This window comes from Myotis nattereri (genome assembly GCF_964212035.1).
Source record: "Myotis nattereri genome assembly, chromosome: 4".
NCBI classification, from domain to species: Eukaryota; Metazoa; Chordata; class Mammalia; order Chiroptera; family Vespertilionidae; genus Myotis; species Myotis nattereri.
Window position 1 is genome coordinate 80,659,909 of NC_138079.1, and position 14,778 is coordinate 80,674,686.

Genomic DNA, 14,778 nt, shown 5'->3' on the forward strand with positions numbered 1-14,778 from the left:
CGGGACAGTGGGGCGGGGGTGGCTTTCAACAGAACCTGACAGTGAAGTCCTTTTGGTTTGGCCCTTCTAAGGCACTTCCCAAGCGCAGGCAATGAAGGGCAGTGAGAAGGGGGATCCAGGGAAGCTCCCAGGTTCCCACACATGCTGCTTCTGCCTTTTCCTCTTCTCTGTTCTCTTTCTTTGGAGTAACTCTGGTCTCTCTCCACTCTGGGTGGCAGGAGGGGTGCAAGGTCAATAGGGAGATGAAAGATAATACATGGACTCGAAAGTTACAAATCCTCCTTTATTGGGAGTGAGGCTAAGAAACAATAAGTTATCACATGGGGAACCCCAGAAGCTCTCTCCCATGAACTCTTGGGGGCTGAAGGGAGGGACAAGGGGGCTCCAGGAGCTTCTTGAGAGGGCTGTGTGTTGGGGGTTGGGGAGCGAGGTGAGACATCCAGTCCCAGACACACCGAACATACACTCAGTAGATGAAGAGCCAGACAGACCCTCTCCAAGGAGTGGGGCATAAGAAGGCACAACGGCAGGAGAGGTTTGGCAGAGTGGTTGAGTGTCAGGGGTCGACAAAGGACACCATGATGTAGCGAGTGCCCTTCGTGGTAGGCAGCCCCTCATGGTAGTGGGTGAGACGGCCCGGGTGCAGAAGCCCCCAGCCCTTCCGTGGGGCTGAGATCACACAGTCATAGCGTAAGAAGCGGCAGCCACCTCCCTGGGAAGGGGACAGAAGGGGAGAGTGAGTAGACATGGTGCTGGGGCAGACAGATACAAGAGGCAGACTAAAGCTATAAGGGAGGGGGCTTTTAGGGAACTGGGGGGGTAAGCAGATGGGGAGACACAGGAGGAAGCGGGCAGGAGCCAGCCTGGAAGTGACCCAGGAGAGGATAGCAGCAAAATAACAGGGAAATGTGCTGTGTGCAGGGGGCAGGCTGTGTGCAGGGGAGTAAGGGAGTGGACACAAGGTTCTAGTAGGGGTGTGTGTGTGTGTGTGTGTGTGTGTGTGTGTGTGCGCACGCACACACACGCAGGGGCCCTGGTGGTGCCCTGAAGTGGGAAGACGCTAGGGGCTCACCTCATAATCCAGGTCCTTGTGGTTGAGAGCAACGTTGAGAGTGAAGGTGGATGAATCATGATGTGGCCGCAGAGAAGGCTGTTCATCCGGCCGGTAGCGGACCACAAAGTTCATCACTGCCCGGGTCTGTGGGGACATGAGAAAAGAGGCGGAGGGATGACCCTCAGGTCCTGGGGCTCTTCTGAGGAAGTGACAGCTGCTGTCCAAGGAGTGGGAGTAGCTGCAGGGGTCTGGGACTGGGGTGTGGGGAGGTTGAGGGAGGAAGGGTGGCAGGAGCAGCACCCACCTTGGTGTGGTAGCCTGGGAACAGGCTCTCGGTCATGGGCCCCACGTACGTCCTCAGCAGCTGTAGCCACTGGTCCTCATAGCCCACCTGCTTCATGTGGATGTCTACGGTGGGCACATTCTCGTAGCCTCCAGCTAGTCTTGAGTCCTGTGGACAGTGGGCACTGAGCCCTTGACAAAGCAGTGCCAGCCTCCCCTCTCCTCTTGCTCCCAGGTCTTAAAGCCCCTGTTCCCTCGTCTGGAACAGCCTCAACCGCTTCTTAGCTTGACCCACTCTTACTGTCCAAGTGTCAGCTAAGATGGCACCTCCTCTGTGAGGTCGCTTGGTCCCCCAAGTCTGGGCCAAGGGCCCCTACTGTGGCTCCCACAGCACCCGGAGTGCTGCTGCTACTGACAGCACAGTGAGAGGGCAGTGTTTGGCCTGCGCAACTCAACAGTGCACTTCAGGGGCTGGCACAGAGGACCTGCCCAATAAGGATTTCTTCATAAATGAATAAATAAATGCAGCTGTGACCCTTGTGGGCCCATCCCTGTGGGGACCGCTCTCTGTTCCCACTCTCCTGATACTATTTTCCCCCCATCGGACCCAACAGCTCCCTTCTCCTGGAAGGGGTCCTCCCTTCTCCCCTTCCCCAGCCCCTCTCACCTCATGCCGGCCTCCTGACCACTGACCATAATGCTCCATTTCCTCCACCAGCTCATCACACATCTGGTCTGAGAGCAGGGGGAACCAGTACACATCCGGGCATGGCTAAGGACAGGGCAGGGGAAGAATAACTTGTTCAGTCACAGGGCTGGGTGACACGGGGGGAGGGGGGCACAGGGGGAGGCAGCCAACGAAGGAGAGAAAAAGCAGGAGGAGAAAGGGAAGCCAGGAGATGAGAGAAGCTAGGAGGATGGGGGTCTGAGTGAGGGGATGGGCCACGCAAGGGCTCGGCCAGGAGAGGCTGGGCCAGAGGCAATGGGAGCAGCAGGGAGAACACAGCACAAATGGCCGGAGCGTCCTGGAGGGGCAGATGCTGAGACGGTGCTTTCCAAACTTCTCCACAAAAGTGTCATTTTGTAGACAAGAGGCTGAGTGATGCTGGGTGGGGAGCTGAAAGCCTATCTGATCAGCTTTTGCCTTCATTGTGCCCGAGGAGAAAAGCCTAAGGCACCTGAGGAAAGTCAGTTTGGAAACCACTAATCCAGACGGTGGACCCAAGGGATGACAGCCATCAGGCAGTAAGGGGTCCTGAGTGAGGCTCACCTGTTCCACGAGTCCCTCCCCTTCCAGAGCCCGGCTGTAGTTCTCGTGAATATACTGCTCCTTCCAGTCCTGGGGAGGAGGCAGGGGTACACCTTGATGTGTGTCCTCTTTACTTCCTCTGGTCCCACCCAGGAAACCCCAGCACCTGGACAGCCCCTCCCTGGGCAGTCGCAGGTCCTGCAAGGCTGTCATGCCCATGTGCATCCTCCTATAGTGAAGGGCATCCACACTCTTTGAGCCAGGGGCTCCCTACTCACCAGGGGGTTGTCAAAGATCTGCCAGAGGTCGGGGTGTAGGTGGTCTGTGTCATACCGGGAAGTGGCCAGGAGGCGGCCAAATTCATGTTGATTGCTGAGATGGAGGAAGATGCCCTGGGGTGGGGAGAGGGTGTGAGAAGGAGACACGAGGTGGCTGCCTCCCGGCACCCCAGCACTGGGTCCTGCTGCCATGCTCACCTTGTCCCGCAGGCTCTTACAGAAGGCCATGTCTGGGTCGGTGTCACTGCTGGAGAACACCTCCCTCTGAGGCAGCTCTGTCCTTAAGGTCTCCCCCCGGATCACATATGCCTGGGAAATGTAGGGCACATTCCACACGCCCCTGGAGGTACCGACACTAGGGTCAGCTAGGTGGGTAGCCCCCCAAATTCTGCCCAGTTCAGCCTGGGAGCCTCTTCCGTCAGGGCACCCACTCTCTGAGCTGAGAGGCCATCTCACTTCCTCTGTCAAGCACTGCCGGTCACAACCCACCAGTGTCCCCCTCCACAGTCAGTTTCTACCCACAGTTGCACCAGAAGATCCCTGAGACGGAGGCTTTGGGAGAGGATGGGGGCATCTGTTCAGGCCCAGGTGGGAGGAGGAGAGGGGCTGCAGCCCTGGCAGGACTCACACTCGCTTCCGCTGCACCAACTCCACGTAGTCCTCGGAGCGCGCGTAGTACTCGTCGGGACTCAGGGCGCCCCAGAAGTTTGACCACAGCTTCCCATGGCGGGACAGCATGGGTGCTATGACCTTCCTATGAACAGGTGGATGTGAGGACTGGGCAAAGGCGAGCTCCATGCCCAGGGAAGGAGCTGGGGTCCCCGGGGGACTACTTGGGGGCCCTCTGGCTGAGCCAGGCAAGCAACCTGTTTTCTTCAATGAGGATGCGCAGGACCTGCTGGTTGGTGATGACGGCATCAGCGTCCAGACTGAAGTAGAATTCACACTCGGGGTCCTGCCGACACTTGTCCCTGCGACCAACAGACAGAGGAGCTGAAACCGAAGCAGGTGGGGGAGGAGGGTACTGCAGAGGGGGTGAGACTCCCCCTCACTCTGGGACCTTCAGGCTGGCCAGTCTGTGAGAGAGGGGCAAGGGAGGGACAGTACATATGGAGGCCATGGAGAAGCTGGCTGGTGGATGGAGAAGGAAGGGTGGTGCAGTGGGTGGCAGCCTCATCACCTCCCACCTCCTTTCCCCCACTGATCCTCCCTGCCCAGGTCTCACTCACATGGCCATGTCCCTGGCCTCGCCTGGGGTCAGGGCCTCCTCCGGCCCCACCAGATTCACAGCTGAGAAGTGGTCCTGGAGCTGGGGCCAGGAGTCGGCAATGTGGGGCTCATGGTACACCTCCTGGAGATGGGAGGAAATGGGGGAGGGTGCTGAGAGGGCAGAAAAGATGGCACCTGGGAGGCAAGGATGCGGTGGAGGGGGTCAATGGAGAGAAAAAAGGGGGGCATTTGTAACACTTTCAACAATAACGATAGAGTAAAAAAATAGAGAAGATGGCACCTGAGGGATGGGATAGGAAAGGTGGTGAGTGAACCGAGCGTAGGAAGCAATCAGGGGGCAGGGGGGAGTTCCGATCAGGGCAGGTCCCTTGGAGGGGCCACATGGAGAGACGGTCAGGGTGTCTCACGTTGTTATGCAAGAAGAGGGTGATCCTGTCGGGGGGATAGTCCAGGAGCATCAGCCTCTGCAGGAAGCGGGGCAGGAACGGGGTGGGTTGTTCCACAAACACGGCCAGAAGCACCCGGGGGAGAGGCTGGAAGATACACGACAGGGCTCATGAAAAGCCTGGTACTCCCACTTGGTCTGTCCTCTACGACCTGGCCAGGTTTGGGGGTTCCCGGGAGCTCTGCCGCCCCTGCTTCAGTGTGCTCTCCTGCCCGACCCCTCCTCACCTGCCCCGCTGGGAGTGTCCTCCGGTCCTGGTCACAGAATCCACAGCCTCCCCCAGGAGTCCAGCCATTGGGGACATAGTTTCCCAGGTAATTCAGCTGGAGCTGTGGGAAGAGACAGGGAGAGAGGCTAGGCAGAGGAGCCCATCACAGAGATGAGGGAAGTCGGGTAGACAGACAGGAACAAGGAAGGGAGCAGTGGGCATTGGGAACCTCTCCTCATATCTCTTCTGCTGGGGCTGGGAAGGACCAACTGCTCAGAGGGGCAGGAGGTTCTCAGGGGCTGGGATTAGGTCTGGGGCAGGGACAGAGGTTGTGGGGCCAAGCCTGGGACAGGGGTAAGGGGCTGGGGCTAGGTATGGGGCAGGAGCTGGGGCCAGGTATGGGGCAGGAGCCGGGGCCAGGCCTGAGGCCAGGTCTGAGGCCAAGATTGAATGGGGCAGAGGCTGGGGCTGAGCGTATGAGCCATTGGGGTACCTTAGTGGGACCGTTCCCATGCACCACAACAGGAAGCGTGTCGTAGGCCACATTCCGTATACGCACACAATTTTGATCAAATTTTAAAACCACCTCATCTGGGGAAGAAACGCCAGGATTTAGACTTGCTTTCTCTTGAAGCTGCCCTGCAGCAGGTGCTTCTAAATATGGGGGAATCCAGCTACTCGGATGCCACCCTGGGGATGTCCTTCAGTGTGACCTGGACAAGTCACCGGCCCCTCAGAGAGGCGGTTTCCTCATCTGTAACATGTAGATAACCACAAACCCCAGTCCTCCTTTGTAGCATTGTTGTGTTAATGAAATTACAGAAGTAAAGCCCCTGACCCAGGGCCTTGGCACATAGTGTGTTTCATAGATGTTAGGTATGACAGCCACTGCTTTTACCACTGTTAGCACCATGCAACTTTATCTATCAGCCATTCAGACATTTGATGAAGTTAACATAAACATGAGTTGAAGACAACCCCAATTCCAGCAGGATCCCCTTCCTAATCCAGGACCCCCAGCAGCCTCTCTCATCTCCCCTTCTGATTTGCCTTTCTCCTCACCTAAAGCCCCGTTGAGGTTCTGAAAGATCCTGGATTTATGATCCAGATTAAGGCTGAATTTCTCCTGGATGGGATAAGATAGAGCAGTTAATTCAAGAAGGGGTGGGACATCATCTCTCACTCTTTTCTCTTTACGTCTTTCCCAAAGCCTCTTTACCCCTTCTCTCCCCTTCAGCTAAGGCCTGCCGTCCCCATAGAGCTGCACGTGGCCACCCCTTCTCTGTCCGTCCCTACCCTCAGTCCTGGGTCCAGATAGAGTCGAGTGTAGAACAGCTGATCATCATCATCATCCTTGTATTTCCACTGGCGGACAATCTGGTGGACGGTGGGGGCAAAGCCAATGAATCCTGTGGGGGGGGGGGTGGGTGGAGAGAAGCTGACTCCAAGACTCCCTGGGTCCCATGAACCTGTCTCCACGCCCTCTCTGGGCTCCAGGTGCCTGGAACACTCCAGACCCCATCACTCCGGGTCCCTCTGCCTCAGGCACTCTGCCACTCACCACCAGAGTTGAGGAAGCGCTTCCCCGTGCCCACCTCAGGGTACTGCTCTGCCAGCCCCCACTCAGGCCAGCAGAAGCTCTCTGCAGAGAACAGCAGGCGGCTGCCACTCTGGACGAACTTCTTCAGCAGTTCTGAGGGGCTGCCAGCCAAAATCACATCATAGCTGGCAAGGAAGGGGAGGATGAACAGGACAGCCACGGGAACCTTAGTAACCTCACCCTCTTCCTCTTGTTTGCCGCCAGCCCCTTTCTCCCTGCCCGCCAGCCCCTTTCTCCCTGCCCCAGCCCCTTTACCTGTCCACAAACATGATGACCATATCCTCCCGGTCGGCATATTTCTCCATTTCCTTCTTTAGCCACCTGACCTTCTGTCCTCCACCGACTGTTCTGGCCACATCACCCCCTCGCCACTTCTCTCCCAGGCCCAGTGTCTGCGGGGGAGATCCGCCGCGCCAGGCAGGCATTCAGCGGGCCAGGCTCACCGGGGGCCCCCAGGCATCCAGCCCTCAGCGCAACCCCCCAGCTGGAATCCTCCCCCCACCCCCAGCGCCAGGAGGCACGCCTCTCCTCACCCGCACTGTATAGTTGAAGAACTCAGCTGATCGCAGGAAACGCCGGTACCCCTCCGTCTCGGCTGTGGCCACGGTGATCACCAGCAGCTTCTCTGTGGGCAGCGGGGAATGAGGACACTCCCCCCGCTCACCGCCCCACATGCGCCCATCTCAGGCCTTCTTCCCCTCCTTCCAACTCCGCGCACGCCCCGCACTTTCTGTTTCCCCGTCCCTCTTAGATCCTCCCCCAAGGAAACTTCGACCCCAGGGAGAGCAGTGGCAGCCGGAATGCGGGGTCAGCCCGCACGGGGAGGCGGGAACCGTAGTCCAGGGTGGGAGTGAGCGGTGCCGTCCCCAAGAGCACGGGCGAGGGAGAGCCCCCACCGCGACCCTGCACCCCAGCCCCGAGCTCGCCCGGCTCTCCCTGCGGGTTCACCTGGGTTGACGGGGTTTCCGCCCCGGGGACGGTCGGAAGCCGAGGTCGCAGGAGGCGGCGACAGCAGGAGCAGCAGCAGGAGCAGCAGGAGCGGGTGTCCGGGGCCCCAGGAGGCCATGGCGGGGAGCGGGCCGAGACCGCACACAGCCCCGCACCGGGCTCCCGTGCGCGCCTGGATCCCCGCCGCGGAGCGGGGTCTCTGGGAAGGCGACCCGGGCTGCGGCGCGGCTCCCTGCGAGGAGGAGCAGGGCGGCGGCTCCGCCCTGGAAAAAAGGCGTAGCCGGAGGTTACAGAAAACTCTAGATGCCGGCGCCCCAGACAAGGAGAGGATTGTCCGTGGGCGCGGGCGCGCGGCGCGGAGCGAGCGGAGGGGCCGCTGGGCCGCGAGGCGAAAGAGGGGCGGGGGCTCGGGCCGCGGTCACGAGCCGAGGACTTCGGTCAGAGGCAGCCCAGCCCACCGCTCGCCAGACACCGGAGAAAACTGAAACCCGGAGAGGGAAGTGACCCCTTGCGGTCCGACGAGAGGCGGGTCTTCGCCATTGCCCTGCCCCGGCGGCGGGGCGGAAGACTGGAGAGCGAGGCTGTGGGGACACGCGGAGCGGGGGCGGAGGAGGAGCGGGCGGAAGGCAGAGGCAGGCCGAGGGGACTGAAGCCCCAGAGGGGCGAGTGGTTGAAGTGTCTGTGGAGACTCCTCAGGGACCTCTCGGATCGCCCACTCAAGCCTGCTGCTCCTAGTCTTTGGGAGTCCCGTCCGTCATCTTTACGTCCCGGGAGAAGCTCCAGTGGCTGCCTTTGTGACAATGGCAAGAAAAGAAGGACCAAAGGAAAATGATGTTTCTCGAAAGACCACTGGCACCACATCTTTAAAATAACCCATTTCCAGGTTCCCACAAAATACAAAACGACACTGAGGCCGGAAGTACTTTTGCCCCTATAAAATATGGCAGAAAAGCGTGCTCATCTCCAAGGGAACATCGCGTAATTAGTCCAGGCGTAGTATTGCGCATGCGTAGAAGCATACGTCGCCGGAAGTGATGTGCCCTTATTAACGCGACTGGTTTAGCACGCGTGCGTAACAGGCTCTTCCGTCAGCTGTGTTGTGGAAATGGTGGAGAAGAAAACTTCGGGTATGTGAACCCCCAGGGGGGTTTGCTCCCTTCCTTCTCTCAAATCCGACCCTGGCCTAAGATTTTTCTCACCTAATTATTAGTCTCAAATCCTTTCCTCGGTCTTCGGGTCCTGGAATCGGGGCTCCCCCAAATCATCCATTCACGTTTTATTGATGCTCTTCCCAGTGGGACTCTGGGGTGGAGAAAGGAAAAAAGATCCTTATTTTCCTAGAACTGGCTTTTTGGGAGGAGGACAGACATGCAGACCTACCATTGCCCTTTGTACGTGCTATGGCAGAGGGATGCACAGCGCCTGGGCGCATGAAAGAGGGGCACCCAATCCAGCTTCTGGAAAGTAGGGGACTGTGAAGGGTTGGAGGGGAAGAGAACGCTTGAAAGCCCCGTTAGATTTCGCTCCTTGCAGGCGCCTGTGGGCTCATTCCCCGCAGCAGGAACCACACTTGCAAAGGCAAGAAAGCAAGAAAAAGCAAGTTGCTTAGGAAGCCACGTTCACAGTTCTGGGTTTGCAGAGGCATAGTAAAAGAGGCTGGAGGCCTAGGGAAAGGCACACTTGAAAGGCATTATATACACTGCCAATGAATTTTAACTCAGAGCAGTAGAGAACCAATCCAGGGCTTTTAAACTAGGGGAGTGACCGAACAAATTTATCTTTTAGAAAGGCAGTTCTGGCTTCAGTGCAGAGGATGGGTGGGAGGGACTAGGGCAGCACTGTCCAGTAGGATTTGGGGGATGATGGGAACGTTTTTAATCAGCACTGTTCATGGCAGCCATTAGCTACGTGTGACTGTTGAGCACTTGAAATGTGGTTAGTGCAATCGAGGAACTGAATTTTAAATTTTATTTCATCTTAATCTACATCTGACTTTAAATAACCACATGTGACTAGTGATTACTTGATTGTATAGCACAGGTCTAGAGGCTGGAAGGTCAGTTAAGAAGCCATTAAGTGGTCCAGATAAAAAGAGATGAGGGTCAGAATACCTCCAGATAGACTTGTAATAAATCCAGTCATGTCACGCCTTTCTTTAAAAAAAAAAAAATGTTGTTTTTTGTTTGTTTGTTTTTCAGAGAGGGAGGGGGAAAGGATAGGAATAGAGAGATAGAAACATCCATGAGAGAGAAACATCATGGATCGGCTGCTTCCTGCACGCCCCCTACTGGGCATTAGCTGGCAACCCGAGCATGTGCCCTAGCGGGGAATCCAACCAGCAACCTCTTGGTTCATAGTTGACACTCAACTACTAAGCCACCCCAGCTGAGCGTCACTCCTTTCTTAAAACTCCTCACAATATTTTTATCACCCTCACCACCATACAATCCTCAAATCCAAATTTTTATAGATACTTAAAAAGAAAGATTTTTAATGGTCTGCATGACTTCATACCTTCCCTCCCTCCCTCCCACACACACTTTATATACCAGCCATACAGAACTTTTCATTTGAAGGCACCACAGTCTCCCATACAGGCCTTCTCCCATGCTGGTTCCAAGGCCTGAGACACCCTCCCTTCTCTCCCAACCAAGTTAAATTCTACTCATCAGTCAGGCCTCAACCTGGGCATACTTTCCTCTGGAAAATCTTCCTGACGACCCCAAGGCCAGGCTAAGTGTTTCTGTCATGCGCTCTGTAGCACTTTGTACTTCCCTGTACCAGCATATACTATACTTTACCATTCTTGTTTTGTCATGTGTATTCCCCACTAGACTATAGGCGCTGGTTGTATTCCAAGAGCCTAGGGCACAACCTGGCACTTGGAAGGGAGGCAGAATAGTGCAGTGATCAAGAGCATGTTCTCTGATGCTGGGCAGTTTGGCATTTGAATTCTGACCCAGCCACTTACCAGCTATGCACAGTTCAGTAAGCTGGGGATGATAATGATACCTTTTCCATAGGGTTGTTGTACGGGTTAAAGGATTCCATTTATATAGAGCTTCATATAGTGCGTGGCTCATTGTACATGCCCAGTGTTAGTCACTGGCACTGATGCTATGATTACGGTTGTAGGCCCTCAACAAATATTTGTTTAATGAATAAAGAGACATTTTGTGGTGAACAGCTGATAATGGTAATGAAGAGAGCGCTTTAAAATAATCCTAGATTTTTGGTTTGGATGTCTATGTAGATGGTTTCCTTCACTTAAAGTCTACAGAAGAAGCAGACTTGGGTGGGAAGATTTTTGAATTTGAGTTGCATTGTCAATGGAGCCAGCAGGTAATCTCCTGCCGCCAGTTGAATCGTCAGTTTTGGAGCTCAAGAGGTGGTTTTGGATTGAGAAAATCACTTTTGGGGTCATTTGCTTGTAGGTGAGAGAGCCTTGTGTTTGGATTAAAAATCTCAGGAAAGATAACAGGGACAGCCATCTCCTTAGAGGCAGAGAGAGAAGGCGAGGTTGGAAACAGAAGCATAGCCAGATATGGAAGGAAAACTGGAGTCATGTGAAAGAAGCCTCTGAAGGGACTCTTTCAATGCAAGGGAGATGGAAAACAGTCTAGGAGTGCAGAGAACTCAGGTAAGGTGCACGCTGGACTTGGCCTGTGGAGGTCACCAGTGTCCTGAGTGTGAGTGGTTTTCATAAAAAACCAGCCGGTTACTGGGGTTGGGGGTGGATGGGAGATGAAGAAATGAAACATCACATAGACCCTCCATCAAAGAAGAGTAGCTGTGAAGTTGGGTGGACACGAGAGAGTTCAGTAGGTTTTTCCCTGAAGGGAAAGTATCAGTTGAGGAGGAGAGTTTGAAGATACAAGAGGGAGGAGAGGACTCAGCTGCAGATGAAGAACTGGGTTTAGCAGTGAGACTTGGTGGGCGGTGCCCCAGCAATTATAAAAGATGAGTGTCTCTGCGTGTCAGCGGCCCATTTCCTTTGAGGTAGGAAATGAAACTGCATAAAAGCCAAGTGCATTCAGGTACCAGTGGAGCCTGGAAGTCCTGAATTGACAGTGGTCTCCTCAGCACGGTTGTGCGGTTTCTGCCAGTGCTTCTTTGATTGGATCCTCTGGGATTGGGAGGAAAGGCTGCAGCCAAAGATATAGAAAACAGGCATGAGTGATTGAAATGGCAGACTTAACTAGCTGGGAAGGAAGCAAAACAGAGGGGCTGATATATATTCCCCCCTTATCCACAGGGGAGTTCCAGAACCCCCAGTGGAGCCTGAAATTTCGGATAGTACTGAACCCTATACATATGCTTTTTCCTATACATATATATTTTACAGCTTCTCTTTGGCATATCTTTGACATCACTACTCTTGTGTTTTTGGGCCTTTATTAAGTAAAATAAGGGTTACTGAAACACAAGCGTTTCGATACCACAACAGTTGATCTGATAACTGACATGGCTACTTAGTGGTTAACGGGCAGGCAGTGTATACAGCCTGGGTACTTGGGAAAGAGGTGATTCACAGAAAGGAGTGGGTTGGCATGAAGGGAAAGTACCAGTTGAGGAGGAGAGTTTGAAGATACAAGAGGCTCCTGTTTTTGGTGGCCCTGGATGCTGTAACTCTTATGTGGTACTAGAGCTAGAACAGTGTGCAATTTAAAACTTATGAATTGTTTATTTCAGTTTAACATTTTCAGATCACAGTTGACCGCAGGTAACTAAAACTGCAGAAAATGAAATCTCAGATAAGGGGGAACTACTGTATTGGTAGAAGATACAGGGGCTGAGGGCTCAGTGACTAGATCAGAGAACTGTGACTCCACACCCCGTGGATATCACCCACACACTGTCCAGAGCCTGGGTTACCCCAGCTTCTCTCTTCTCTGTGCCCCGCCCCCAATAACGCCTCTGGTTTTGCCCCATACAGTTCGCTCGCAGGACCCTGGACAGCGGCGGGTGTTGGACAGGGCTGCCCGGCAGCGCCGTATCAACAGGCAGCTTGAGGCCTTGGAGAATGACAACTTCCAGGATGACCCCCATGCAGGACTCCCCCAGCTTGGCAAGAGACTGCCTCAGTTTGACGATGATGCAGACACTGGTGAGGCGGATGGGACTGGGGAGACGTGGCTGAAGGAAGGGGAAAGAGTCTGCCTCGGTTAGGGTTGTGGAAAGACATTGGGCTGGGGGGCAGGTGACCCAGGAGCTCCTCTGGCTCTGCCAGGAACTGGCTCCTGTGACTTTGACCAAGTCACTCTCCCCATTCGGTGCCTTCGTTTCCTCTTGTGTATGTAGAATAAAGATGATGGAGTAGGTGAGCTCTGAACTCCCTTCCAGTTCCAATATAAAGTCTTAGATTTAGGGAGTGTAGAGATGAGGAAAGGCTGGGATTAGAGAAGTTGGGGGAAGGGAAAAGGATGGTAGACAGAGGCCTACTGAGAGCCCAGGTGAGTATGTGAGTAGGGAATGGACGAGGGCACTGGGAATGATGGGGCAGGGAAAGGTGGTGTATTTCTTGGGACATGCCAAGTAACTCATTTCTCTTGACCTCTAGGAAAGAAAAAGAAGAAAACTCGAGGTGATCATTTTAAACTTCGCTTCCGGAAAAACTTTCAGGCCTTACTAGAGGAGCAGGTGAGAGAGAAGCTGGCAGGGAGGAACCCACAGAGAAGGGCCAAGCCACAGAGATGCTTGTCCCTGGCGGGTGTTTGCTATGTGGGTGGAGGAGTTGTGTAGTCTGCCCCCTTGTATCTGCAGAACCTGAGTGTGGCCGAGGGCCCCAACTACCTGACAGCTTGTGCGGGACCCCCATCCCGGCCCCAGCGCCCCTTCTGTGCTGTATGCGGCTTCCCCTCCCCATACACCTGCGTCAGCTGTGGCGCCCGGTACTGCACCGTGCGCTGTCTGGGCACCCACCAGGAAACCAGGTTAGCTTGGAATGTGCCCCAGGTCCACACCCTTTTCCTCCTACACCCCACATCCTCCCAGACCCTCTTCTCATCCTGGGCTTCTCTGCCTGTAGATGCCTGAAGTGGACTGTGTGAGCCTGGGTGTCCCTGGAGAGGAAGGCCCTCTGTGCATCAGCCTGTCCTCAGAAAGGACACAACGGAAATGAAAGGTGCTCCCCTGGACCAAGAGAGGAACTTTCACTCACCCAACAAACCTTGTGTCTTCTCCTCCAGAGAAGACCAGTCTTTCTCCCAGGGATGTGGCAGGGAAGTGGGCCACCCCCCGGGGCACTATCATAATAAAAGGTCTATGTGAGGAGGCACCGGCCTTTTGGTCACATGGTGTTTCGGGGGTGAGGGTGATGGGTCATCTGTTTCGCCTACTCGCTACTCTGTCCTTTTTTTCCTACCTGTCAAACACTGCTCCTACTCTCTGCCCCTCTAGGTCCCTGACCATGAAAGATTTTGTCCCATTCTCCATGTCTCTGCCTTTCTTGGCTGCTTCTTGATGTCACATTTTTGGTTATTGATTTAGTTAATTTGTTTTTGCTTTTTGTTTTTCTAGTTCTTCTGAATGATTTTTAAATACAGCAAGGCCCCAGGAATGGCCAGTCTGAGGATTGTCCTGAGGAAACTCTTATTATCAGGGGCTGTGGTATGTGAACTTATTAGCAGAGAAAACCCAGAAGTTTCTGGGAGGCATGGAGGAATTCATGGTGTAGAGGCTCCTGTGCTTGGGGCCCCTGGATGTTATAACTCTTGGGTGGAACTAGAGCTTCTTCCACCCACACATCTTCTAAGTGTGTGTGTGTGTGTGTTTTAAGGAAATAATTTTTTTATATTTTAAAAATCATTTTTATTGAGATTATTACAGATGTCCCTCTTTTTCCCCCCCATTACCCCCCTCAACTGGTTCCTGTCCTGCCTCAGGCCTCCTACCACCCTATTGTCTGTGTTCATGGGTAATGCATATCTATAATAATAAAAGCGTAATATGCTAATTAGACTGGACGGCTGAATGACCTTCCGGACGTCATTCTGACGTCCTTCTGGACTAAGCCACAGTGGCAGGGGCTGAGGCAGAGGCAGTTAGGGGCCATCAGGCAGGGAGGCGAGCAGTTAGGGGCGATCTGGCAGGCAGGCAGAGTGGTTAGGGGTGATCAGGCAGGCAGGCAGGCGGGCGAGTGGTTAGGAGCCAGTGGAACCGGATTGCGAGAGGAATGTCCGACTACTGGTTCAGGCCCGATCTCGTAGGGATCCCCATGGGATCGGGCCTAAACTGGCAGTCGGTCATCCCTGAGGGGTCCCGGATTGCCAGAAGGGTGCAGGCCGGGCTGAGGGACCGCCCCCCCTCACGAATTTTGTGCACCAGGCCCCTGGTATGCATATAAGATCTTTGGTTAATCTCTTCCCACCCCCACTTCTCTTCCCTCTGAGATTTATCAGTCTGCTCCATGTTTCCATGCCTCTGATTCTATTTTATTCATCAGTTTATTTTGTTCATTAGATTCCTAGTTTGTTTATTTTGAT

General features: G+C 54.5%; 2 protein-coding genes across 3 annotated transcripts; one reads left to right on the top strand and one right to left on the bottom strand.

The window, feature by feature from the left end:
- Window positions 1-263: 263 nt before the first annotated feature.
- Window positions 264-7,845, bottom strand: PLOD3 (procollagen-lysine,2-oxoglutarate 5-dioxygenase 3). Of its 2 annotated transcripts, XM_081089733.1 has the most exons (19): window positions 7,295-7,845; window positions 6,880-6,971; window positions 6,602-6,738; window positions 6,308-6,471; window positions 6,043-6,155; window positions 5,809-5,872; window positions 5,240-5,337; window positions 4,766-4,867; window positions 4,501-4,626; window positions 4,093-4,214; window positions 3,730-3,834; window positions 3,492-3,617; window positions 3,062-3,203; window positions 2,864-2,977; window positions 2,607-2,675; window positions 2,004-2,108; window positions 1,359-1,505; window positions 1,073-1,198; window positions 264-712 (listed from the first exon to the last, which is right to left on the bottom strand). In XM_081089733.1, the coding sequence occupies exons 1-19, from the start codon at window positions 7,410-7,412 to the stop codon at window positions 557-559; spliced, it is 2,226 nt and encodes a 741-aa protein (XP_080945859.1). In that variant the 5' UTR covers window positions 7,413-7,845; the 3' UTR covers window positions 264-556. The 2 variants fall into 2 exon arrangements, with proteins under 2 accessions (XP_080945859.1, XP_080945858.1); XM_081089732.1 differs by having other exon boundaries at window positions 2,864-3,203; window positions 7,295-7,708.
- ZNHIT1 (zinc finger HIT-type containing 1) lies at window positions 7,611-14,247 on the top strand. The gene is made up of 5 exons (XM_081089734.1): window positions 7,611-8,421; window positions 12,231-12,401; window positions 12,855-12,934; window positions 13,058-13,227; window positions 13,323-14,247. Exons 1-5 carry the CDS (start codon window positions 8,400-8,402, stop codon window positions 13,342-13,344), a joined length of 465 nt encoding a protein of 154 aa, XP_080945860.1. The 5' UTR covers window positions 7,611-8,399; the 3' UTR covers window positions 13,345-14,247.
- Window positions 14,248-14,778: the final 531 nt, after the last annotated feature.